This window comes from Oncorhynchus mykiss, chromosome 25 (assembly GCF_057628025.1).
Source record: "Oncorhynchus mykiss isolate SJ-2025 chromosome 25, ASM5762802v1, whole genome shotgun sequence".
In the NCBI taxonomy this organism is placed as follows: Eukaryota; Metazoa; Chordata; class Actinopteri; order Salmoniformes; family Salmonidae; genus Oncorhynchus; species Oncorhynchus mykiss.
Genome location: NC_143046.1, coordinates 5,978,742 through 6,006,561, shown reverse-complemented (window position 1 = coordinate 6,006,561; position 27,820 = coordinate 5,978,742). Strand labels below are relative to the sequence as shown.

The following is a 27,820-nucleotide window of genomic DNA, read 5'->3' as shown; positions in this document are numbered from 1 at the left end:
TGAGGGAAGGGGCGGGAGACTCGCGAGGCTGAGGGAGGGGCGGGAGACTCGCGAGGCTGAGGGAGGGGCGGGAGACTCGCGAGGCTGAGGGAGGGGCGGGAGACTCGCGAGGCTGAGGGAGGGGCGGGAGAGTCGCGAGGCTGAGGGAGGGCAGTGAGACTGAGGGAGGGGCGGGAGAGTCGCGAGGCTAGGGGAGGGGCGGGAGAGTCGCGAGGCTGAGGGAGGGCAGTGAGACTGAGGGAGGGGCGGGAGAGTCGCGAGGCTGAGGGCAGTGAGGCTGAGGGAGGGGCGGGAGAGTCGTGATGCTGAGGGAGGGCAGTGAGGCTGAGGGAGGGGCGGGAGAGTCGCGAGGCTGAGGGAGGGCAGTGAGGCTGAGGGAGGGCAGTGAGGCTGTAGATGTTTAGACTGTAGATGTTAAATATATTTATTTTCCACCACATTAAGACTATAATGTACACAACCAATTATTTCATGGGCAGCCATTTAATTATTTTTTACTCCATGTCCAGATTTCAGCTCCATGATAGATACACCAAAACAATAACATTCCTGAATATTTTAACCGAATTAGCCTGGTCCCAGATCGGTTTGTGCCAATTCCATTGCTCATTGTTAAGCCAAACATGACAATGACTGACTGACAAGGTAGTCGGTATAATGGCTCAAACAGACTGGCACTCTGAACTGAGAAGAGATTCAGGCTCAAGAGGTGAGGGGACCACAACTCAAGGCCACAAAACAACAGAAAGAGTCAAGAAATCTACCATTCCTTTTTTTTTGACGGGAATTCTTTCACAAAAAACAAATCCCCCCCCCCAAAAAAATGGCATTGTGGAAAGCATGTTTATTTGTCAACTCAAAACAAGTACTTTTGTTGAACCATCGCGATAACAATCCACTCCAACTGAAGATCAGTTTGAGAAGGTCCAAGTGCAGTTTCAAGGTGTTTGAATGTCCTTTAGGTTAAGGTGTTGATGTATAGCGGTCGGACGTATAGGGGTCATGGTGCCATCATCCTACACGCTGCTCACTTGAAACACTTGCCCTGGTTAAAGGGTTTTCCCACATGTTTGAACTCTCCCTCCCAAGCAAAGTACTCCTTGACCATGGTCTTGGTTTCGTCGCTGTCGGGGTCCAGTTTGCGCCAGGCGTACGACTCGTAATCAATCTGCCAGTCATCAGACAGCTACACAGGAGGGAGAGATAAGTGGTCAACTAAACGCAAGCACACAATCATTGAATTAACGATATCCCCAATATTGGGAGAGAAGAAGTAACTTGTTGGGTTTATCAATGCTTGGTGAGACTATAACAAGATCAACCAAGTCACTCGTATGTATGTATATATGTACACACAAAATGTGCACACACAGAGATCTCCAAGAGCACATTTTCAATTCAACCCCTAGGACCAGTTTCCCAGACACATTAAGTTTAGTCCAGAACTAAAATAATTTTGTTGTTGTTGTCCTGGACTACACTTAATCTATGTCTGGGAAACCAGTCCCCCAGTGTCTCTCCAAAAGTGCTCAGTTTAGTCAACTTTATTATTCCCAGGGCGAATAACAGACCAGAATGGCCTAGTAAAAATGTCCTTCCACCCCAAGGGGAATCAGCAACTCACAGTGAAAGCCAAGTCCTGTCCCCTAAAGATCCAGATACCAGAAATGCTACTGTCGTTGTTCCCTCCGAACAGGATCACGCTGGCAAAGCCGTTCTTGCGGAGTTTGTCGAGTCGCTGGAACATTCCTGAAAGATGAAGCCGCTCTCAGAACACCGGCATTTTTACACCCTCAAGACTCCCGACATTGTTTTTTTTGTGACAATGATCGATACACGTGGAATCCTTGACTCTAAATACATGGCCGTCACGCTGCGTGTTAATTGAGATGGACTTGAAATTTACTGTTGAGTCAGCGTCTACATAACTGTAGCTTAACAGTATGAAGTGCATGTGTCACTACTTTCTAAATTATTCATTTGGGAATCTGGTGCGTGTGAAGCCTATGGACGGCTGTGTGGCTCTGTGGGTGTAGAGCCTATGGACGGCTGTGTGGCTCTGTGGGTGTAGAGCCTATGGACGGCTGTGTGGCTCTGTGGGTGTAGAGCCTATGGACGGCTGTGTGTCTCTGTGTGAGTAGAGCCTATGGACGGCTGTGTGGCTCTGTGGGTGTAGGAGCCTATGGACGGCTGTGTGTCTCTGTGTGAGTAGGAGCCTATGGACGGCTGTGTGTCTCTGTGTGAGTAGGAGCCTATGGACGGCTGTGTGTCTCTGTGGGTGGCTGTGTGTCTCTGTGGGTGGCTGTGTGTCTCTGTGTGAGTAGGAGCCTATGGACGGCTGTGTGTCTGTGTGAGTAGAGCCTATGGACGGCTGTGTGTCTGTGTGAGTAGAGCCTATGGACGGCTGTGTGTCTGTGTGAGTAGAGCCTATGGACGGCTGTGTGTCTCTGTGTGAGTAGAGCCTATGGACGGCTGTGTGTCTCTGTGTGAGTAGAGCCTATGGACGGCTGTGTGTCTCTGTGTGAGTAGAGCCTATGGACGGCTGTGTGGCTCTGTGGGTGTAGAGCCTATGGACGGCTGTGTGGCTCTGTGGGTGTAGAGCCTATGGACGGCTGTGTGGCTCTGTGGGTGTAGAGCCTATGGACGGCTGTGTGGATCTGTGGGTGGCTGTGTGGATCTGTGGGTGTAGAGCCTATGGACGGCTGTGGTAGGTATCTCACCCATGATGAGGTTGCAGCTCATGAAGGTCATGGTAAGCTCCTCGGGGAATTTGTACTCGCCGTACCAGATGGAGTAGCCCTCCTTGTCAAAGTGTTCCCAGAAGTGGGGCACGGCTACAGTCAGCGTGTCCTCGTTAGAGTACTTCCTCTTGAACTCGTCCATGACAAATGCACTGCAGGAAGAGGAGAGAGAGAGAGAGAGCAGGAAGAGGAGAGAGAGAGAGAGCAGGAAGAGGAGAGAGAAAGAGAGCAGGGAGAGGAGAGCGAGCGAGAAAGCAGGACATGAGGAGACTGAGTTATTAGGTGACTATGTAGAGTACAGAGGTTGATATATATATATATATATATATAGACTTTGGACCGGTATAGTGAATGAGAGGTATGAGAAGAGAAGATTGAGTTATCAGACCACAATCCGACCACGTACACAATAAACTATTGACCAGTAGAGAAAAGAGAAGATTGAGTTATGGAGCAGATCATGTAGGATACACAGGACGAAATACACTGAAAAAAAAAAAAAAAAAAAAAACAGAAACGCAACAACTTCATAGATTTTACTGAGTTACAGCTCATAAGGAAATCAGTCAGGCAAAGTAAATAAATTAATTCACGAGGCCCTAATCTATGGATTTCACATGACTGGGAATACAGATATGCATCTGTTGGTCACAGAGATATATAAAGTGGCGTGGATCAGAAAACCAGTCAGTATCTGGTGTGACCCACCATTTTCCTCATGCAGCACAACACATCTCCTTCACATGGAGTTGATCAGGCCGTTGATTGTGGCCCGTGGAATGTTATCCCACTCCTCTTCAAAAACTGTGCGAAGTTGTTGAATATTGGTGGAAACTGGATCACGCTGCCATACACGCCGATCCAGAGCATCCCAAACATGCTCAACGGGTGACATGTCTGGTGAGTATGCAGGCCATGGAAGAACTGGGACATTTTCAGCCTCCAGGAATTGTGTACAGATCCTTGAGACATGGGGGCTGTGCATTATCATGCTGAAACATGAGGCGATGGAGGTGGATGAATGGTACGACAAGTGGCCTCAGGATATCATTACGGTATCTCTGCGCATTCAAATTGATGTCGATAAAAGGCGATCGTTTTCATTGTCCGTAGTTTATGCCTGCCCATACCATAACCCCAATCTGTTGATGACGTTGACATCAGAAAACCGCAAGCCCACACACACAATGCCAAACACGTGGTCGGTCTGTGGTTGTGAGACCGGTTGGACGTACAGCCAAACTCTTGTCAACAGCTCTGGTAGACATTCCCCACCGCCAGCATACCAATTTCCAGCTCTCTCAAAACTCAATCTCCTTGCCTTTTGGGATACTTCCCAAATGATACTGGGTTCCTTACACCTTCTGACCAGTGCCCTAGGGAGCCATTTGGGACAGCTTGAGTCTCTACACATACAGTTAAATAGTCAGACAGAATCTTAAGCTCACCCCTTCTCTCCTCTGAAGCCAATTATACACTGAAGAAAAATATTTTAAAAAACACAACATGTAAACATTTGTCTCATGTTTCACGAGCTGAGCTAAAATATCACAGGAATGCTCCATACCACACAAAAAAATCATCTCTAAAATGTTGTGCACAAATGTGTTTACATCCCTGTTAGTGAGCATTTCTCCTTTGCCAAGATAATCCATCCACCTGACCAGGTGTGGCATATCAAGAAGCTGATTAAACGGCATGATTATTACACAGGTGCACCTTGTGCTGGGGACATTAAATGGCGCCTATTTTTTTTGTTGCAGTTTTGTCACACAACACAACGCCACAGATGTCTCAAGTTGAGAGTGAGCGTGCAATTGGCATGATGACTGCAGGAATGTCCACCAGAGCTGTTGCCAGATAATTGGATGTTTAACCTGTGACGTGGCTGATTATCTTGGCAAAGGAGAGAAATAATATGTTTGTGCACCTGGAACATTTCTGTTGCTCTTTTATTTCAGCTCATGAAACACGAGACCAAAACATTCACACGTTACGTTTAGATTTTTTGTTCAGTGTACAGTGCATTCGAGAAAGTATACAGACCCCTTGAATTTTCACATTTCGTTACAGCCTTATCCTAAAATGGATTAACTAAAATGTTTTCTCAATCTACACACAACTCCCCATAACGACGAAGCAAAAACAGGTTTTTAAATTGTTTTGCAAATATAAAACAGAAATACCTTACATTTTTTAAAAGTACTCAGACCCTTTGCTAAAAGACTAGAAATTGAGCTCTAATGATCATCCTTGAGAAGTTTCTACAACTTGATTGGACTCCACCTGTGGTACATTCAACTGTTTGGACATGATTTGGAAAGGCACACACCTGTCTATATAAGGTCCCGCAGTTGAGAGTGCATGTCAGAGCGAAAACCAAGCCATAAGGTCGAAGGAATTGGCCGTAGAGCTCTGAGACAGGATTGTGTCGAGGCACAGATCTGCGAAGGGTAGCCCAAAAAATTCTGCAGCATTGAAGGTCCCCAAGAACAAAGTTGTCTCCATCATTCTTAAATGGAAGAAGTTTGGAACCACCAAGGCTCTTCCTAGAGCTGGCCACCCGGCCAAACTGAGCAATAGGAGAAGGGCCTTGGTCAGGGACCCGATGGTCACTGACAGAGCGCCAGAGTTCCTCTGTGGAGATGGGAGAACCTTCCAGAAGGACAACCATTTCTGCAGCACTCCACCAATCAGGCCTTTATGGTAGAGTGGCCAGACGGAAGCCGCTCCTCAGTAGAAGGCACATGACAGATCGATTGGAGTTTGCCAAAAGGCACCCTAAGGACTGCCTGGTCTGAAGAAACCTAGACTGAAGTCTTTGGCCTGAACGCCAAGCGTCACATCAGGAAGAAATCTGGCACCATCCCTACAGTGAAGCATGGCAGCATCATGCGGTGGGGATGTTTTTCAGCGGCAGGGCCTGGGAGACTAGTCAGGATCGAGGTAAAGATGAATGGAGCAAAGTACAGAGATCCTTGATGAAAACCTGCTCTATAGCACTCAGACTGGGGGCGAAGGTTTACCATCCCTACGCACACAGCCAAGACAACACAGGAGTGGCTTTGGGACAAGTCACTGAATGTCCTTAAGTGGCCCAGCCAGAGCCAGGAATTATACCCAATCGAACGTCTCTGGAGAGACCTGAAAATAGCACTTGAGAAGATCTGTAAAGACGAATGGGAGAAACTTCCCAAATACAGGTGTGCCAAGCTTGGAGCATCATACCCAAGAAGACTGGAGGCTGGTATCGCTGCCAAAGGTGCTATAACAAAGTACTGAGTAAAGGGTCTGAATACTTATGTAAACCTACTTTCAGTGCAAAGATGTCTGAAAATCTGTTTCCAGACATCTGAAACACACTCAAGAGTGTGTTATCGGTTGTTTAAATAAATCACACCAAGACCATGTCAAGCTCATCTTCCAAACAAATTAAAATCACAATATTTAGACAAGTTATCTTGCTAACGCATTGATCCAGATTGTCAGTATTACCCTCAGGTCTGATGTAGGTGGAGATATGACGTACCTCTTTGGCAGATGAGCGAAGGGGTCCTTTGTTTTGGGTTCTGAAGCCAGAGCTGCTTCACACTCGTCCATTTCCTCCTCGGCAGGGGCAGCTTCCTTCTTCTTCTTCTCCTGAGGTTTGCCTCCCTCCTTTCCAGCTTTCTCTTTCTTGGGGGGGGCGTCTTTCTTGGAAGGGCCGTCTTTCTTGGGCTGCATGTCAGAGAACTTCTTGGCTGGAGAATAAAGAAATTCGATAACCAATCCAGTGTAGTGTACTACACTCGGTGTATCCTTGCTTTTGCATCTTTTAACATCAAAACGAAATGCTATTACCGTTTGACAACATTAGCATACATCGGTGCTTTAAGTGGGGCGTACCGCCACCGCTCATAATCTGGTAACTATTGTCCCAGGTCTTCTAGTCAGATTATTGTAGATTGGGTCTACTTTAACCTGTGCCAAAGTCCTGCGTTATTCTCCCAAGGATTAGATTTCACAACGAGGTGGATGCCTCTTGTCATGATAGTACGGTCTTGGGTGGGTGACAAATTACTTCATAGAAACACCTTTCAATCTTCTCCATGAAAACAAACTACAAAATATTTGTCGTTTAGAAAATCTATCAAAACGTGTAAAATGTGCAGAAAATACAACACTATGCTTCACAGAAAACATAATTTTTGGATCATGGAACTAGAACAATGCTTAGTGCTAAGGTTGGTCCTTACGATCAAACTGAGCCATCTTGTCGCAGAGCTTGACCTCTCCGAGCACGGTCTTGAATTGGGGCTGGTTGACGCAGGTCTGGAACCAGCGGGTCACGTTGGGGAAAGGTTGGCGGAAGGAAGGCTCAAGGACCTACAGGAGGAGAGGGTAATTTAAAACCACCGTGGCCAGCTCTACTACTCCAAACCAACCACAGTGGCCAGCTCTACTACCCTAAACCAACCACGTGGCCAGCTCTACTACTCCAAACCAACCACGTGGCCAGCTCTACTACTCCAAACCAACCACCGTAGCCAGCTCTACTACCCTAAACCAACCACGTGGCCAGCTCTACTACTCCAAACCAACCACGTGGCCAGCTCTACTACTCCAAACCAACCACCGTAGCCAGCTCTACTACCCTAAACCAACCACGTGGCCAGCTCTACTACTCCAAACCAACCACGTGGCCAGCTCTACTACTCCAAACCAACCACCGTGGCCAGCTCTACTACCCCAAACCAACCACCGTGGCCAGCTCTACTACCCCAAACCAACCACCGTGGCCAGCTCTACTACCCCAAACCAACCACCGTGGCCAGCTCTACTACCCCAAACCAACCACCGTGGCCAGCTCTACTACCCCAAACCAACCACCGTGGCCAGCTCTACTACCCCAAACCCACCACAGTGGCCAGCTCTACTACCCCAAACCCACCACCGTGGCCAGCTCTACTAGCCCAAACCAACCACAGTGGCCAGCTCTACTACTCCAAACCCACCAGTGGCCAGCTCTACTAGCCCAAACCAACCACAGTGGCCAGCTCTACTACTCTAAACCAACCACCGTGGCCAGCTCTACTAGCCCAAACCAACCACCGTGGCCAGCTCTACTACCCCAAACCAACCACCGTGGCCAGTTCTACTACCCCAAACCCACCACAGTGGCCAGCTCTACTACTCTAAACCAACCACCGTGGCCAGCTCTACTACTCTAAACCAACCACCGTGGCCAGTTCTACTACTCTAAACCAACCACCGTGGCCAGTTCTACTAGCCCAAACCAACCACGTGGACAGTGTTTCCCAATCCACCGAGCACGTTTGTATCTAGAGCTGATATGTGCAGTCCTAGGAGGTACTCCCTCGAGGAATGGACAGAGAAATACTGACCAAGGCCAAGTCATAGGACATCAAAGCCATTTCGTCAGGTTTCCCAGACCCAGATTAAGTCCTTGATTCAAAATCCATCAATGGACTTTTCACTCTCCATTGAAAGTGTGTTGTAGTCCATCACTATGGTTACCGTCTCTGGTAAACCATCCTAAATGGAACACTAGTGTGTTGTAGTCCATCACTATGGTTACCGTCTCTGGTAAACCATCTTAAATGGAACACTAGTGTGTTTTAGTCCATCACTATGGTTATGGTCTGGTAAACCATCCTAAATGGAACACTAGTGTGTTTTAGTCCATCACTATGGTTACCGTCTCTGGTAAACCATCCTAAATGGAACACTAGTGTGTTTTAGTCCATCACTATGGTTATGGTCTGGTAAACCATCCTAAATGGAACACTAGTGTGTTGTAGTCCATCACTATGGTTACCGTCTCTGGTAAACCATCCTAAATGGAACACTAGTGTGTTGTAGTCCATCACTATGGTTACCGTCTCTGGTAAACCATCCTAAATGGAACACTAGTGTGTTGTGGTCCATCACTATGGTTACCGTCTCTGGTAAACCATCCTAAATGGAACACTAGTGTGTTGTGGTCCATCACTATGGTTACCGTCTCTGGTAAACCATCCTAAATGGAACACTAGTGTGTTTTAGTCCATCACTATGGTTACAGCCTGGTAAACCATCCTAAATGGAACACTAGTGTGTTTTAGTCCATCACTATGGTTACTGTCTCGTAAATCGTCCCTGTGTTTTAGTCCATCACTATGGTTACGGTCTGGTAAACCATCCTAAATGGAACACTAGTGTGTTTTAGTCCATCACTATGTTTACGGTCTGGTAAACCATCCTAAATGGAACACTAGTGTGTTGTAGTCCATCACTATGGTTACCGTCTCCGGTAAACAATCCTAAATGGAACACTAGTGTGTTGTAGTCCATCACTATGGTTACTGTCTCTGGTAAACCACCCTAAACTGAACACTAGTGTGTTGTAGTCCATCACTATGGTTACTGTCTCTGGTAAACCACCCTAAATGGAACACTAGTGTGTTTTAGTCCATCACTATGGTTACAGTCTGGTAAACCACCCTAAATGGAACACTAGTGTGTTTTAGTCCATCACCATGGTTACCGTCTCGTAAATCGTCCCTGTGTTTTAGTCCATCACTATGGTTACCGTCTCGTAAATCGCCCCTGTGTTTTAGTCCATCACTATGGTTACCGTCTCGTAAATCGTCCCTGTGTTGTAATCCATCACTATGGTTACTGTCTCGTAAATCATCCCTGTGTTTTAGTCCCAAAGTGCACTTAATAGGGAGCCAATTTGAGACACATCCTGTTTGTTAATAAACACACGAGGTTCCCTGATTCAACAAACCACTGATCAGTTAACTGAAGCAAAGTGTGTGCAGTCCAACAGGTACTTTGAGGAACGCATAGGGAAACACCCACCTAGACTAAGTCAGAGACATGAAGCCCCTAGGGTATTCGCTGTCATAACAGTCAAAGAGAAAAATCAAACCTGCTTATAGAGCCAGATCATGCTACAGGCCACGCTGATATCAGCCAGGCTGACTCGCTCTCCAACCAGGAAGGTCCTGGTGTTGAGGTGATGGTTGAGGACAGACAGAACCTTCTTCATCTCCTCCTTGGCCTGCTCTGTTGCCTGGAGGGAGGGGGTTGATGCAATGCATTACAATTACCAATGGATAGATTACATTGTACAAGACTAGAGGCTACATACAGGGCAAGAGACATGGCATCCAAATTGAGCCGAGTAGCAGTTAACTAGTACTGATGAGGTAGCTCCTAAGACACTTCATTAAGAACTACAGCCACCAAACCGCATTTCAATGATTTGTTTTACTGCCGTGGGAAATGGATGGTCACGCTGCACATCTCTCAGGTGATCACTAGAGCATGTGAATTAACATTCTCTAGGTGTTGTGAGAGATTATCAACAGCAATACTGACAAAATAGGTCCCACAGGACTAATGACAGATATGTATTAATGTCCCACAGGACTAATGACAGATATGTATTAATGTCCCACAGGACTAATGACAGATATGTATTAATGTCCCACAGGACTAATGACAGATATGTATTAATGTCCCACAGGACTAATGACAGATATGTATTAATGTCCCACAGGACTAATGACAGATATGTATTAATGTCCCACAGGACTAACGACAGATATGTATTAATGTCCCACAGGACTAATGACAGATATGTATTAATGTCCTACAGGACTAATGACAGATATGTAATAATGTCCTACAGTAATAACCCACAGGACTAATGACAGATATGTATTAATGTCCCACAGGACTAACGACAGATATGTATTAATATCCCACAGGACTAATGACATATGTATTAATGTCCCACAGAACTAATGACAGATATGTATTAATGTCCTACAGTAATAACCCACAGGACTAATGACATATGTACTAATGTCATACAGTAATAACCCACAGGACTAATGACAGATATGTATTAATGTCCCACAGGACTAATGACAGATATGTATTAATGTCCCACAGGACTAATGACAGATATGTATTAATGTCCTACAGGACTAATGACAGATATGTATTAATGTCCTACAGTAATAACCCACAGGACTAATGACAGATATGTATTAATGTCCTACAGTAATAACCCACAGGACTAATGACAGATATGTATTAATGTCCTACAGTAATAACCCACAGGACTAATGACAGATATGTATTAATGTCCTACAGTAATAACCCACAGGACTAATGACAGATATGTATTAATGTCCTACAGTAATAACCCACAGGACTAATGACAGATATGTATTAATGTCCTACAGTAATAACCCACAGGACTAATGACAGATATGTATTAATGTCCTACAGTAATAACCCACAGGACTAACGACAGATATGTATTAATATCCCACAGGACTAATGACAGATATGTATTAATGTCCTACAGGACTAATGACAGATATGTATTAATGTCCTACAGTAATAACCCACAGGACTAATGACATATATGTATTAATGTCCTACAGTAATAACCCACAGGACTAATGACAGATATGTATTAATGTCCTACAGTAATAACCCACAGGACTAATGACAGATATGTATTAATGTCCTACAGTAATAACCCACAGGACTAATGACAGATATGTATTAATGTCCTACAGTAATAACCCACAGGACTAATGACAGATATGTATTAATGTCCTACAGTAATAACCCACAGGACTAATGACAGATATGTATTAATGTCCTACAGTAATAACCCACAGGACTAATGACAGATATGTATTAATGTCCTACAGTAATATCCCACAGGACTAATGACAGATATGTATTAATATCCCACAGGACTAATGACAGATATGTATTAATATCCCACAGGACTAATGACAGATATGTATTAATATCCCACAGGACTAATGACAGTAGATAAGTACTATTGAACATATACATACATACATACATATATACACACACACACATATATATATACACACACACACATATATATATACACACACATAGAAATTATATGTTTTGGTGTAATAACAAAAATAATCTGAGTGGCTGGTAGATTTTAAAAAAAACATTTTTTTTAAATGTAGCTGTTGGAGAAAAAGGTAATTCCCACCCTGGTTGTTAGATATGGTCATATAAATCAGGGCTGGGCTCCTCGAAGGCCTGATTGGAGCGACACCTTTTACTCCACCCCTAGCAAACACAGCTGATTAATCACACTGCATTCTAAACTGAAGATCATGATCAGGTGATTGTTGGGAGTCAGGTGTGTTAGCTGGGGGCAAAACTGTGACAACAATCAGGCCCTCGAGGATTGGAATTGCCCACCCCTGATCTACAGCATAACTACAATACAGTGGACCTGGAACAAACCCAGAAATAGCATCAGTGATAACCGTACATACCTGTTTGTTGAACTGCATGATTCCCAAAGTGGGGAAGACCCACGTAGAGGCTGGAGGGATGATTTCAGCATCAGCGAAGCTTACCCACTGAAGCACCTGGGACTGGGCCTGGGGACTGCTGCCACGCAGGGCCTCATTGCTCACTGGAGGAGAAGACAAGACAGACAGTCCACAAGATGAGAATGTGGGCACAGGTCTTAACGAGGTAACGTCGTCCCCAAAGGGCTGCGAGAATCCAAACGCTTTGGTGGACTTTTCAGACCAATGACCTTTCTTAGAAAAGTCCAGTCATGACTTCTATCTCAGATCAAAACCCCCAGATACAGTATGCTAGCAGTAGGGCTTTTCCACTGTAGTGGTACTCCTTTATAAAACACCCTGGTGTTGTGGCAGAGAAATCCCACTGATAAGGATGGATCTAAACCCTCCTGTAGATTTAAACTCCACCCCTGATCCTGGAGAGATACCCTCCTGTAGGTTTTAACTCCAACCCTCATCGAACGCACATCATTCTAATAAATAGCTGGTTAAAAAGTTGAACCAGGTTAGAACAGGGTTGGAGTTAAAACCTACAGGACGGTCTCTCTCTAGGAACAGGGGTGGAGTTAAAACCTACAGGATGGTATCTCTCTAGGAACAGGGTTGGAGTTTAAACCTCCTGGACGGTAGCTCTCCAGGAACAGGGTTGGAGTTTAAACCTCCTGGACAGTAGCTCTCCAGGAACAGGGTTGGAGTTTAAACCTCCTGGACAGTAGCTCTCCAGGAACAGGGTTGGAGTTTAAACCTCCTGGACGGTATTTCTCCAGGAACAGGGTTGGAGTTTAAACCTCCTGGACGGTAGCTCTCCAGGAACAGGGTTGGAGTTTAAACCTCCTGGACGGTAGCTCTCCAGGAACAGGGTGAGAGAGCTGATCTAAGCTGGTGTCATTGATAAGGAAAAAGACTGTTCTGTACACTAACAGTTAATTTATTCATCCCCTCAATGATTTCAGCATTTACCACCATTAAAGAAGCTTAGATGTTAACAAACAATGTCCTTTTGTCTTCTTGTGGGAGGTTTACCTATTTGTATTTATTATGGAGCGCTACTCTTCCTGGGGTCCAGCAAAATTAAGGCAGTTAAATTAAAAACCTTACAATACGTTCACAGATTTCACAACACACTGTGGGCCCTCGGGCCCCTACTCCACCACTACCACACATCTACAACACACTGGGTGTCCTCAGGCCCCTACTCCACCACTACCACATATCTACAACACACTGTGTGCCCTCGGGCCCCTACTCCACCACTACCACACATCTACAACACACTGTGGGCCCTCGGGCCCCTACTCCACCACTACCACATATCTACAACACACTGTGGGCCCTCGGGCCCCTACTCCACCCCTACCACACATCTACAACACACTGTGCGTCCTCAGGCCCCTACTCCACCACTACCACATATCTACAACACACTGTGGGCCCTCGGGCCCCTACTCCACCACTACCACACATCTACAACACACTGTGTGTCCTCAGGCCCCTACTCCACCACTACCACATATCTACAACACACTGTGGGCCCTCGGGGCCCCTACTCCACCACTACCACATATCTACAACACACTGTGTGCCCTCGGGCCCCTACTCCACCACTACCACACATCTACAACACACTGTGGGCCCTCGGGCCCCTACTCCACCACTACCACATATCTACAACACACTGTGGGCCCTCGGGCCCCTACTCCACCACATATCTACAACACACTGTGGGCCCTCGGGCCCCTACTCCACCGCTACCACACATCTACAACACACTGTGGGCCCTCGGGCCCCTACTCCACCACTACCACACATCTAAAACACACTGTGGGCCCTCGGGCCCCTACTCCACCACTACCACATATCTACAACACACTGTGTGCCCTCGGGCCCCTACTCCACCACTACCACATATCTACAACACACTGTGTGCCCTCGGGCCCCTACTCCACCACTACCACACATCTACAACACACTGTGGGCCCTCGGGCCCCTACTCCACCACTACCACACATCTAAAACACACTGTGGGCCCTCGGGCCCCTACTCCACCACTACCACACATCTAAAACACACTGTGGGCCCTCGGGCCCCTACTCCACCACTACAACATATCTACAGTACTAAATTCATGTGTACGTGTGTGTTTAATGTGTGTGTGTGTCTCTTCACAGTCCCCACTGTTAAGGTGTATTTTTATCTGTTTTCTAAATGTAATTTTACTGCTTTCATCAGTTACTTGTTGTGTAGTTGAGTTCCATGTAGTCATGGCTCTATGTAGTACTGTGGAATAGAGTTCCATGTAGTCATGGCTCTATGTAGTACTGTGGAATAGAGTTCCATGTAGTCATGGCTCTATGTAGTACTGTGGAATAGAGTTCCATGTAGTCATGGCTCTATGTAGTACTGTGGAATAGAGTTCCATGTAGTCATGGCTCTATGTAGTACTGTGGAATAGAGTTCCATGTAGTCATGGCTCTATGTAGTACTGTGGAGTAGAGTTCCATGTAGTCATGGCTCTATGCAGTACTGTGGAATAGAGTTCCATGTAGTCATGGCTCTATGTAGTACTGTGGAATAGAGTTCCATGTAGTCATGGCTCTATGCAGTACTGTGGAATAGAGTTCCATGTAGTCATGGCTCTATGTAGTACTGTGGAATAGAGTTCCATGTAGTCATGGCTCTATGTAGTACTGTGGAATAGAGTTCCATGTAGTCATGGCTCTATGTAGTACTGTGGAATAGAGTTCCATGTAGTCATGGCTCTATGTAGTACTGTGGAATAGAGTTCCATGTAGTCATGGCTCTATGTAGTACTGTGGAGTAGAGTTCCATGTAGTCATGTCTCTATGTAGTACTGTGGAATAGAGTTCCATGTAGTCATGTCTCTATGTAGTACTGTGGAATAGAGTTCCATGTAGTCATGGCTCTATGTAGTACTGTGGAATAGAGTTCCATGTAGTCATGGCTCTATGCAGTACTGTGGAGTAGAGTTCCATGTAGTCATGGCTCTATGTAGTACTGTGGAGTAGAGTTCCATGTAGTCATGGCTCTATGTAGTACTGTGGAATAGAGTTCCATGTAGTCATGGCTCTATGTAGTACTGTGGAATAGAGTTCCATGTGGTCATGGCTCTATGTAGTACTGTGGAATAGAGTTCCATGTAGTCATGGCTCTATGTAGTCCTGTGGAATAGAGTTCCATGTGGTCATGGCTCTATGTAGTACTGTGGAATAGAGTTCCATGTAGTCATGGCTCTATGTAGTACTGTGGAATAGAGTTCCATGTAGTCATGGCTCTATGTAGTACTGTGGAATAGAGTTCCATGTAGTCATGGCTCTATGTAGTACTGTGGAATAGAGTTCCATGTAGTCATGGCTCTATGTAGTACTGTGGAATAGAGTTCCCTGTAGTCATGGCTCTATGTAGTACTGTGGAATAGAGTTCCATGTAGTCATGGCTCTATGTAGTACTGTGGAATAGAGTTCCATGTAGTCATGGCTCTATGTAGTACTGTGGAATAGAGTTCCATGTAGTCATGGCTCTATGTAGTACTGTGGAATAGAGTTCCATGTAGTCATGGCTCTATGTAGTACTGTGGAATAGAGTTCCATGTAGTCATGGCTCTATGTAGTACTGTGGAATAGAGTTCCATGTAGTCATGGCTCTATGTAGTACTGTGGAATAGAGTTCCATGTAGTCATGGCTCTATGTAGTACTGTGGAATAGAGTTCCATGTAGTCATGGCTCTATGTAGTACTGTGGAATAGAGTTCCATGTAGTCATGGCTCTATGTAGTACTGTGGAATAGAGTTCCATGTAGTCATGGCTCTATGTAGTACTGTGGAATAGAGTTCCATGTAGTCATGGCTCTATGTAGTACTGTGGAATAGAGTTCCATGTAGTCATGGCTCTATGTAGTACTGTGGAGTAGAGTTCCATGTAGTCATGGCTCTATGTAGTACTGTGGAATAGAGTTCCATGTAGTCATGGCTCTATGTAGTACTGTGGAATAGAGTTCCATGTAGTCAGGTCTCTATGTAGTACTGTGGAATAGAGTTCCCTGTAGTCATGGCTCTATGTAGTACTGTGGAATAGAGTTCCATGTAGTCATGGCTCTATGTAGTACTGTGGAGTAGAGTTCCATGTAGTCATGGCTCTATGTAGTACTGTGGAATAGTTCCATGTAGTCATGGCTCTATGTAGTACTGTGGAATAGAGTTCCATGTAGTCATGGCTCTATGTAGTACTGTGGAATAGAGTTCCATGTAGTCATGGCTCTATGTAGTACTGTGGAATAGAGTTCCCTGTAGTCATGGCTCTATGTAGTACTGTGGAATAGAGTTCCATGTAGTCATGGCTCTATGTAGTACTGTGGAATAGAGTTCCATGTAGTCATGGCTCTATGTAGTACTGTGGAATAGAGTTCCATGTAGTCGTGGCTCTATGTAGTACTGTGGAATAGAGTTCCATGTAGTCATGGCTCTATGTAGTACTGTGGAATAGAGTTCCATGTAGTCATGGCTCTATGTAGTACTGTGGAATAGAGTTCCATGTAGTCATGGCTCTATGTGGTACTGTGGAATAGAGTTCCATGTAGTCATGGCTCTATGTAGTACTGTGGAATAGAGTTCCATGTAGTCATGGCTCTATGTAGTACTGTGGAATAGAGTTCCATGTAGTCATGGCTCTATGTAGTACTGTGGAATAGAGTTCCATGTAGTCATGGCTCTATGTAGTACTGTGGAATAGAGTTCCATGTAGTCATGGCTCTATGCAGTACTGTGGAATAGAGTTCCATGTAGTCATGGCTCTATGTAGTACTGTGGAATAGTTCCATGTAGTCATGGCTCTATGTAGTACTGTGGAGTAGAGTTCCATGTAGTCATGGCTCTATGTAGTACTGTGGAATAGAGTTCCATGTAGTCATGGCTCTATGTAGTACTGTGGAATAGAGTTCCATGTAGTCATGGCTCTATGTAGTACTGTGGAATAGTTCCATGTAGTCATGGCTCTATGTAGTACTGTGGAGTAGAGTTCCATGTAGTCATGGCTCTATGTAGTACTGTGGAATAGAGTTCCATGTAGTCATGGCTCTATGTAGTACTGTGGAATAGTTCCATGTAGTCATGGCTCTATGTAGTACTGTGGAATAGAGTTCCATGTAGTCATGGCTCTATGTAGTACTGTGGAATAGAGTTCCATGTAGTCATGGCTCTATGTAGTACTATGTGCCTCCCATAGTCTGCTCTAAACTTGGGGACTGTGAAGACACCTCTTGTAGGCATGTCTTGTGGGGTATGCCCGAGCTGTGAGCCAGTAGTTTAGACAGACAGCTCTGTGCATTCAACATGTCAATACCTCTCATAATTACAAGCCATAACCTTGTCACGAAGGAAACACACCAGAGCCTCAAGCCATCTGTTCTCTAGCACACGGTTTTCCTAAACACAGGCATGGGGTTCCCCCCCGGGAGCACGTTTTGGTTTTTGTTCCAGCACTACACAGCTGATTCAAATAATCAAAGCTTGATGAGTTAGTGCTGGAATCAAAACCAAGAAATGTGTGAACCACAGGGGGGGAGTAACGCTAGCGGGAACCACGGGGGGGGGGGGGGAGATATGGCAGCTGCACAGATCCAGAGATCTTTGACTTCAAAAACAAAGCAGAACCCCCCCCCCCCCCCCTGTGTCTCCTTATTAAAATCAGCCACTTAGATAACTAACAACAAACCAAATACACAGCTGGAGGCTATAGCACATCTTAAGACAGTTATAAGATACGAAACATTTAGCAGTGAATGACTTCACCTCAGGTGCACCGCACAACACAAGACTCACTGATATGACGTACAACACTATAGACTCACCAGCTCTCGCTGTTCTGGGGGGAACTACGGTTCATAACGACTAATAACACGACAAGCAAAATGAATAACGAGATGTGTCGGTATTTACTCAGCGTCAACAAAATATTCAAATCTATCGAAAAACTCAAAATAAAATGATTTCAACTAATTTTGACGGTTCATGAAATCCATCCTGTGGGTAATTCCAATTATACCCCGCTACACAGCCCAACCCTACTCTCTAGGCGACACCACAGGGGAGAGAGAGGGCAGAGCCAGACGCCACAGGGGAGAGAGAGGGCAGAGCCAGACGCCAAAGGGAGAGAGAGGGCAGAGCCAGACGCCACAGGGGAGAGAGAGGCCAGAGCCAGACGCCACAGGGGAGAGAGAGGGCAGAGCCAGACGCCACAGGGGAGAGAGAGGGCAGAGCCAGACGCCACAGGGGAGAGAGAGGGCAGAGCCAGACGCCACAGGGGAGAGAGAGGGCAGAGCCAGACGCCAAAGGGAGAGAGAGGGCAGAGCCAGACGCCACAGGGGAGAGAGAGGCCAGAGCCAGACGCCACAGGGGAGAGAGAGGGCAGAGCCAGACGCCACAGGGGAGAGAGAGGGCAGAGCCAGACGCCACAGGGGAGAGAGAGGGCAGAGCCAGACGCCACAGGGGAGAGAGAGGGCAGAGCCAGACGCCACAGGGGAGAGAGAGGGCAGAGCCAGACGCCACAGGGGAGAGAGAGGGCAGAGCCAGACGCCACAGGGGAGAGAGAGGGCAGAGCCAGACGCCACAGGGGAGAGAGAGGGCAGAGCCAGACGCCACAGGGGAGAGAGAGGGCAGAGCCAGACGCCACAGGGGAGAGAGAGGGCAGAGCCAGACGCCACAGGGGAGAGAGAGGGCAGAGCCAGACGCCACAGGGGAGAGAGAGGGCAGAGCCAGACGCCACAGGGGAGAGAGAGGGCAGAGCCAGACGCCACAGGGGAGAGAGAGGGCAGAGCCAGACGCCACAGGGGAGAGCGAGGGCAGAGCCAGACGCCACAGGGGAGAGCGAGGGCAGAGCCAGACGCCACAGGGGAGAGAGAGGGCAGAGCCAGACGCCACAGGGGAGAGAGAGGGCAGAGCCAGACGCCACAGGGGAGAGAGAGGGCAGAGCCAGACGCCACAGGGGAGAGAGAGGGCGGAGCCAGACGCCACAGGGGAGAGAGAGGGCGGAGCCAGACGCCACAGGGGAGAGAGAGGGCGGAGCCAGACGCCACAGGGGAGAGAGAGGGCGGAGCCAGACGCCACAGGGAGAGAGAGGGCGGAGCCAGACGCCACAGGGAGAGAGATGGCGGAGCCAGACGCCACAGGGAGAGAGAGAGCGGAGCCAGACACCACAGGGAGAGAGAGAGCGGAGCCAGACGCCACAGGGAGAGAGAGAGGGCGGAGCCAGATGCCACAGGGAGAGAGAGGGCGGAGCCAGACGCCACAGGGAGAGAGAGGGCGGAGCCAGACGCCACAGGGAGAGAGAGGACGGAGCCAGACGCCACAGGGAGAGAGAGGACGGAGCCAGATGCCACAGGGAGAGAGAGGGCGGAGCCAGACGCCACAGGGAGAGAGAGGACGGAGCCAGACGCCACAGGGAGAGAGAGGGCAGAGCCAGACGCCACAGGGAGAGAGAGGACGGAGCCAGACGCCACAGGGAGAGAGAGGACGGAGCCAGATGCCACAGGGAGAGAGAGGGCGGAGCCAGACGCCACAGGGAGAGAGAGGACGGAGCCAGACGCCACAGGGAGAGAGAGGACGGAGCCAGACGCCACAGGGAGAGAGAGGGCAGAGCCAGACGCCACAGGGAGAGAGGGCGGAGCCAGACGCCACAGGGAGAGAGAGGGCAGAGCCAGACGCCACAGGGAGAGAGAGGGCAGAGCCAGACGCCACAGGGAGAGAGAGGGCAGAGCCAGACGCCACAGGGAGAGAGAGGGCAGAGCCAGACGCCACAGGGAGAGAGAGGGCAGAGCCAGACACCACAGGGAGAGAGAGGGCAGAGCCAGACACCACAGGGAGAGAGAGGGCAGAGCCAGACACCACAAGGAGAGAGAGGGCAGAGCCAGACACCACAGGGAGAGAGAGGGCAGAGCCAGACACCACAGGGAGAGAGAGGGCAGAGCCAGACACCACAGGGAGAGAGAGGGCAGAGCCAGACACCACAGGGAGAGAGAGGGCAGAGCCAGACACCACAGGGAGAGAGAGGGCAGAGCCAGACACCACAGGGAGAGAGAGGGCAGAGCCAGACACCACAGGGAGAGAGAGGGCAGAGCCAGACACCACAGGGAGAGAGAGGGCAGAGCCAGACACCACAGGGAGAGAGAGGACAGAGCCAGACACCACAGGGAGAGAGGACAGCCACTAAAGGCTCAGCCTCACTGACAATGGTCTGTATAACAACTACAGAGTTCAGATGTAATAAATCTCATTTTCATCATAGCAGATCTAACTATGTATATTAGATATTGATAAATACAGCCTCTGGAGAGATACTGGCTAAACAGGCTTGGGCTGAGTCTCAATTCTCCAACCTTGTTTAATCCACTTGATAAAATATGCAATAGTACGCTGGTTACCACGACAGCCTTTATAATAGTACGCTGGTCACCACGACAGCCTTTATAATAGTACGCTGGTTACCATGACAGCCTTTATAATAGTACACTGGTTACCATGACAGCCTTTATAATAGTACACTGGTTACCATGACAGCCTTTATAATAGTACACTGGTTACCATGACAGCCTTTATAATAGTACACTGGTTACCATGACAGCCTTTATAATAGTACACTGGTTACCATGACAGCCTTTATAATAGTACACTGGTTACCATGACAGCCTTTATAATAGTACGCTGGTTACCACGACAGCCTTTATAATAGTACGCTGGTTACCACGACAGCCTTTATAATAGTACGCCGGTTACCACGACAGCCTTTATAATAGTACGCTGGTTACCATGACAGCCTTTATAATAGTACGCTGGTTACCACGACAGCCTTTATAATAGTACGCCGGTTACCACGACAGCCTTTATAATAGTACACTGGTTACCACGACAGCCTTTAAAACAGAACTCTTGTTACCATGACAGCCTTTATAATAGTACGCCGGTTACCACGACAGCCTTTATAATAGTACGCTGGTTACCACGACAGCCTTTATAATAGTACGCTGGTTACCACGACAGCCTTTATAATAGTACGCTTGTTACCACGACAGCCTTTATAATAGTACGCCGGTTACCACGACAGCCTTTATAATAGTACGTTTGTGACCACACACACACACATGTAAATATTGCACTTGGGGAAAAAACATCTTACAGTAGAAATAGAATGAAACAAAACGTGGATTCTATTTTTGTTCTATTATAGTGGCCACGATAGTAGACGTCGATCAAGTGCACAAGGCTTCATTGTGTGGAAAAATAACATTCACTGAGTAACACATGTAAAAATCCTCCTCACTCTCAGGCGTTACTGTCAAGTTCAACACAACTAAAACCAGATCTTTGGGCTACACTGCAGGTTATTACAGTGTACACTTTCTGCCTCTGTTCTACAATGTGCCAGCAGATCATTTTTTAATTTGACCTTTATTTAACTAGGCAAGTCAGTTAAGAACAAATTCTTATTTTCAATGACAGCCTAGGAACAGTGGGTTAACTGCCTTGTTCAGGTCGCAGAACGACAGATTTGTACCTTGTCAGCTCAGGGATTCGATCTAGCAACCTTTCAGTTACAGGCCCAACGCTCTAACCACTACCTGCTGCCCCAAGAATGAGACCGTTTGTTGGCATAATTGATCTCTTTCAGGCAGAGTAACACCTGGCATAACTCTTTATTGAGAAAGAGGGAAAGTGTGTGGTGTTTCTTTCACCTCTATAGCGGCTTCCAGTTTAAACCAGGCCCAGCTACACTTCATCCCTGAATCCACCTGTTAAACCAGGCCCAGCTCCAGCTACACTTCATCCCTGAATCCACCTGTTAAACCAGGCCCAGCTCCAGCTACACTTCATCCCTGAATTCACCTGTTAAACCAGGCCCAGCTCCAGCTACACTTCATCCCTGAATCCACCTGTTAAACCAGGCCCAGCTCCAGCTACACTTCATCCCTGAATTCACCTGTTAAACCAGGCCCAGCTCCAGCTACACTTCATCCCTGAATTCACCTGTTAAACCAGGCCCAGCTCCAGCTACACTTCATCCCTGAATTCACCTGTTAAACCAGGCCCAGCTCCAGCTACACTTCATCCCTGAATACACCTGTTAAACCAGGCCCGGCTCCAGCTACACTTCATCCCTGAATTCACCTGTTAAACCAGGCCCGGCTCCAGCTACACTTCATCCCTGAATTCACCTGTTAAACCAGGCCCGGCTCCAGCTACACTTCATCCCTGAATTCACCTGTTAAACCAGGCCCGGCTCCAGCTACACTTCATCCCTGAATACACCTGTTAAACCAGGCCCGGCTCCAGCTACACTTCATCCCTGAATTCACCTGTTAAACCAGGCCCGGCTCCAGCTACACTTCATCCCTGAATCCACCTGTTAAACCAGGCCCGGCTCCAGCTACACTTCATCCCTGAATTCACCTGTTAAACCAGGCCCGGCTCCAGCTACACTTCATCCCTGAATTCACCTGTTAAACAAGCAACTCATTTTCACCTAATTCTCTCATTCTGAAAATTAACCACATACTTTAGAGGGAAATCATCAGTTCACAGATAGTAGTTAGTTCGTTAACATTTCACACCGATTTCCAGGGTCCAGATAGTAACCAACGCGTTATAACTTGATGAACGGCAAGGAGTCGTATACCAGTTAATACTATATTGAATTGGTTAGGTTACGAACGTTAGCTCATCTGATGTTGTAACGTTAGCTGTCTGATTTTATGAGCCCGCTAATTTACGCTTGTTACCACGACAGCCTTTATAATAGAACGCTTGTTGCCACGACAGCCTTTATAATAGAACGCTTGTTGCCACGACAGCCTTTATAATAGAACGCTTGTTGCCACGACAGCCTTTATAATAGAACGCTTGTTACCACGACAGCCTTTATAACAGAACGCTTGCTACCACGACAGCCTTTATAATAGAATGCTGGTTACCACGACAGCCTTTATAATAGAATGCTGGTTACCACGACAGCCTTTATAATAGAATGCTGGTTACCACGACAGCCTTTATAATAGAATGCTGGTTACCACGACAGCCTTTATAATAGAATGCTGGTTACCACGACAGCCTTTATAATAGAATGCTGGTTACCACGACAGCCTTTTCACACCATAAACTCTATTATTTGATAAGTTGGCTAATGTTGCTCAACATTTCTCTGGCTAGTTAACCGAGAATCCGATCCCGCTAGCAAGATACTTCACAGTGCTACCAATACTTGTTCCACCACACTGTCTCCCTCACCTCAAACTTTCCAAATGCCAGGTGGTTTTTTCGGTTACAGGTCATGAAGTACTGCTTCATCACCTTCTCACCCCCTGTCTCCGTGGTCAGGCTTCTGACCTACAGTACCTCTTCGTTTTGGTTCAGGGGACGCGCTGCTGTAAGTTAACTGACAAACTGTCTTTCAGAGCGCAGGCTGATGCTGTAAATAGTAAGTTGGTAGTCTCTTCTCTGTTCAGTCACGTGCTGCATTGTGTTATGTAAAACGATTGGCTGAGCCTTGGATACAGCCAGTATTGGTCCAAACGCTCATCACTCATTCACAAACAGCCAGTAGTGATCCAACCCCCCCCTAAAGCCAGTAGTGATCCACCCCCCTCCACCCCCCCCCTAAAGCCAGTAGTGATCCACCCCCCCCCCCCCTAAAGCCAGTAGTGATCCACCCCCCCCTAAAGCCAGTAGTGATCCACCCCCCCCCCTAAAGCCAGTAGTGATCCACCCCCCCCCCTAAAGCCAGTAGTGATCCACCCCCCAACCCCCTAAAGCCTATAGTGATCCACCCCCCCCTTAAAGCCAGTAGTGATTCACCCCCCCCCCCTAAAGCCAGTAGTGATCAACCCCCCCCCCTAAAGCCAGTAGTGATCCACCCCCCCCCCCCTAAAGCCAGTAGTGATCCAACCCCCCCCCCCCCCTTACAGCCAGTAGTGATCTAACCTCGCCCCCCCCCCCCCCCCCCCCTTACAGCCAGTAGTGGTCCAAACCCCCCTCCCCCCTCCTTACCAGTAGTGAGCCAAACTCCCCCTTACAGCCAGTAATGATCCACCCCCCCCCCCCCCCCCAAAGCCAGTAGTGATCTAACCTCGCCCCCCCCCCCCCCCCCCCTTACAGCCAGTAGTGATCTAACCTCGCCCCCCCCCCCCCTTACAGCCAGTAGTGGTCCAAACCCCCCTCCCCCCTCCTTACCAGTAGTGAGCCAAACTCCCCCTTAAAGCCAGTAGTGATCCAACCCCCCCTTAAAGCCAGCAGTGATCCACCCCCCCCCCCCCCCCCCCCTTACAGCCAGTAGTGATCCAAACTCCCCCTTAAAGCCAGTAGTGATCCAAACCACTCCTTAAAGCCAGTAGTGATCCAAACCCCCCCTTAAAGCCAGTAGTGATCCACCCCCCCCCCTAAAGCCAGTAGTGATCCAACCCCTCCTTAAAGCCAGTAGTGATCCAAACCCCCCCTTAAAGCCAGTAGTGATCCAAACCCCCCCCTTAAAGCCAGTAGTGATCCAAACCCCCCCCCTTAAAGCCAGTAGTGATCCAAACCCCCCCTTAAAGCCAGTAGTGATCCCCCCCCCCCCCCCTTACAGCCAGTAGTGATCCCCCCCCCCCCCCCTTACAGCCAGTAGTGATCCAACCCCTCCTTAAAGCCAGTAGTGATCCAAACCCCCCCTTAAAAGCCAGTAGTGATCCACCCACAAAAAACGTTTCCCATTGGATCTACACAAATCACATAGGTCACCTATTTTTGATTCAAAACTGTACATTTAGCCAAAAGGTGACTAGTTTGCATCTCTGAATTCATCTTCAGACACTTTCAGTCCACATAAAATGCAGAAGGGCTTGAGTCCATAATGACACCATATTCCCTATATTGTGCACTACCCTATGGCCTCCGGTCAAAGATAGTGCACTATTGTATGTAGAGGATTGGGTGCCATTTGGGACGAACCCCTGAAAAAGATGGGATGTGAAACACAGACTTACGGTAGTGAGCAATGGCATTACTCTCGAAAAGACAGAAGCCGTCATCGCCCTGAAAAGCTGGAACCTGTTGAGGGGGACAGTAAAAACGAACAACAAAAATTCAGTCATTTATTTGGATTAGTTTGAGTCCATTTTCAACACCTGTACCTAGATGGGCGACAACAACCATTTTGTTTTCTTTATGGGAAAATCCAGCACTGATATGAAATCCAGCATTGATATGAAAATCCAGCACTGATATGAAACCCAGCACTGATATGAAACCCAGCACTGATATGAAACGCAGCACTGATATGAAGCCCATGTTCAATCTAGCTTGGGCACCAGCCTGTGCCATCGTGCCACACCTTGCCGTGTTTGGCATGACGAGAAGTAGATATGACAGCAGATCTGGGATCAGGCTACGTTAAAATAGTCTGTTTACGTCTGATGCTCAGGGTTAAAAAGCTCAATAAAACTTCATTATTATTTCAGGTGAAGAAATTCAAAAATCATCATTGCATCATACAAACTATTTTAGGAAGGTAAGCCTGCAACCACAGACAGTACAAAATATTATCGTCCCAAGTTCAAGGATGTGTACACAGTAAAGCAGTTAGCCTAGCGGTGGGCCAGTAACCGAAAAGTCGCAGGTTCAAATCTCTGAGGTGACTAGGTTAAAAATCTGTCGATGTGCCCTTGAGCAAGGCACTTAACTCCCAACTGCTCCTGTAAGTTGCTCTGGATAAGTGGGTCTGCTAAATGACTAAAATGGAAACCATATACCAAGTCGCACCCTATTACCTATATAGGGTCCTGGTAACGTAGTGCACTGTGTAGGGAATAGGGTACCCATTTAAGACGTATCTCATTACAAAACGGGATGCTGAAACTCACCTTGCCCAAGGGGAAGTTGTTGAGGAAGGCGGGGGTACGGTTCGTCTGTCCAAAGGTGAAGGCGGGGGCGCTGCTGGCCACCTTAAGAGAGACGAGACGATACTTAATTCATCCTAAAGGGAAAATTAGACTGCGTTTACTCAGGCAGCCCAATTCTGATTATTTATTTATTTTTTTCTCTCCCAATTATGGACAAAATAGCTGATTGGTCAAATTACCAATTAGTGGGAAAAAGATCAGAATTGGGCTGCCTGTGTAAACAGAGTTAGTTTGTCATCCTTACAGCCGCAGTAAAAAAAAACAACTATATAAATACATAATTGAACAACAAATCACAGGACAATAAGAAAAAAGACATATGATGAAGGCAGGTTTAAACGTGTAGTACCTTGAGGCGGGCACCGCTGTACTGGGCTGCAATCTGAGCCTTGAAGGCTCTCCAGTTTTCTGGATACGTGTACAGAGTCTGTGGAAGGGAGAAGATGTTTAAAAAATAAATAAATAATAATAATTAACACACAACTTTATTAAAAAATGGCGGAGGAAAAACCATGTACACAGCAGTGCTTCTAGATCCAGGTGGTGGTGGTTCAGGCAGGAACTAGTAGAAGCTACACAACTATGGGTTTCTAACAGCAGGCTATGTAGGGCATCCAATCAAAAACACCTTTTAACCAATAGGTCAAATAATATAACAAAAGTAATTGAGTTTTTACCCTTGTAGGGTTAGAATGACTTAAATCAACGGAGGCCAGAGAGAAATAAAGTGGTCAACCACCAAAATAAATCTGGAAAATAGCATAGCGTCAGCGAGGCTGGGCTAGAGTTAAATGGTGAGCCTGTCAGTTAGCCTTAACTCGTCATCTTTCTTCTCCAATCCCACAAACATAAAAGAGGTAAAATATACTAAACAAAATGATTAACAGACAATAAAAAAAAAAAAACTGGCAACAGCTCTGGTGGATTCCTGTCGTCAGCATGCCAAATTTAAACTCTCTCAAAATTTGAGACATTTGTGGTGTGCATCAAAACAGCACATTTTAGAGTGGACATTATCTTGTCGGCAGCATAAGGTGCACCTATGTAATGATCATGCTGTTTAATCAGCTTCTCGATATGCCACATCTGTCAGGTAAATGGATTATCTTGACAATGGAGAAATGCCCACTAACAGGAACGTAAACAAATGTGTGCACAAAATTTAAGAGAATTCCGCTTTTTTTTGGGCGCACAGAAAATGTCTGGGAACGTTTATTTCAGCTCATGAAACATAGGACCAACACGTTACGTTTACATTACTGTTCAGTTAAACGTTAGTTAGCCAGCTGGTCACAAGTAAGCTACCAATAGACTCCGGGTGGCAATATGTAGATGCTTTGATTAGGAAATTAAAGTCCTAAATATGCCATGCATACATACGACTGCGATTATATATAATTCATTATTCGTCACGGACTCTGAAGAACCCCAACGTGGCATAAGGCACGGAAAGAGGCGTCATTTAACCACAACCCAAGCCATTATGCTGCATCGTCAAGAAAGACTGAAAAAGGGGTACAAATAAACACGGCAATGACGTTTAAAGGGCATAAATATTTCAGATGCACTAAAAGGTAGCGGATAAGTGGATGGATGGGGCTGATATTGTACAGATGGTTGTTTAAACGCAAGTATAAATTCTGTGACAAGGCATCTCTCCAGTTCACTCACCCCTGCCGCCATCTTTAGGACGAGAGAAAGAACGTGGACGCGCACCAGTGACGTATTTACTGACAGTTCGGGCCCGTCGCTTTAACCAGACT

At 47.0% G+C, this 27,820-nt stretch overlaps 1 protein-coding gene and 1 non-coding gene across 2 annotated transcripts; both read right to left on the bottom strand.

Moving 5' to 3' along the window:
- Positions 1–829: 829 nt before the first annotated feature.
- LOC110504494 (elongation factor 1-gamma) lies at positions 830–27,820 on the bottom strand. Its single transcript, XM_021583249.3, has 11 exons — positions 27,729–27,820; positions 26,407–26,484; positions 26,019–26,099; positions 25,143–25,206; positions 12,086–12,228; positions 9,658–9,801; positions 6,977–7,106; positions 6,271–6,481; positions 2,721–2,893; positions 1,625–1,749; positions 830–1,186 (listed from the first exon to the last, which is right to left on the bottom strand). The coding sequence occupies exons 1-11, from the start codon at positions 27,738–27,740 to the stop codon at positions 1,028–1,030; spliced, it is 1,320 nt and encodes a 439-aa protein (XP_021438924.1). The 5' UTR covers positions 27,741–27,820; the 3' UTR covers positions 830–1,027.
- On the bottom strand, positions 25,571–25,645 carry LOC118946087 (small nucleolar RNA SNORD36). The gene has a single exon (XR_005041273.2). It is a non-coding gene; the product is annotated as a small nucleolar RNA SNORD36 (small nucleolar RNA).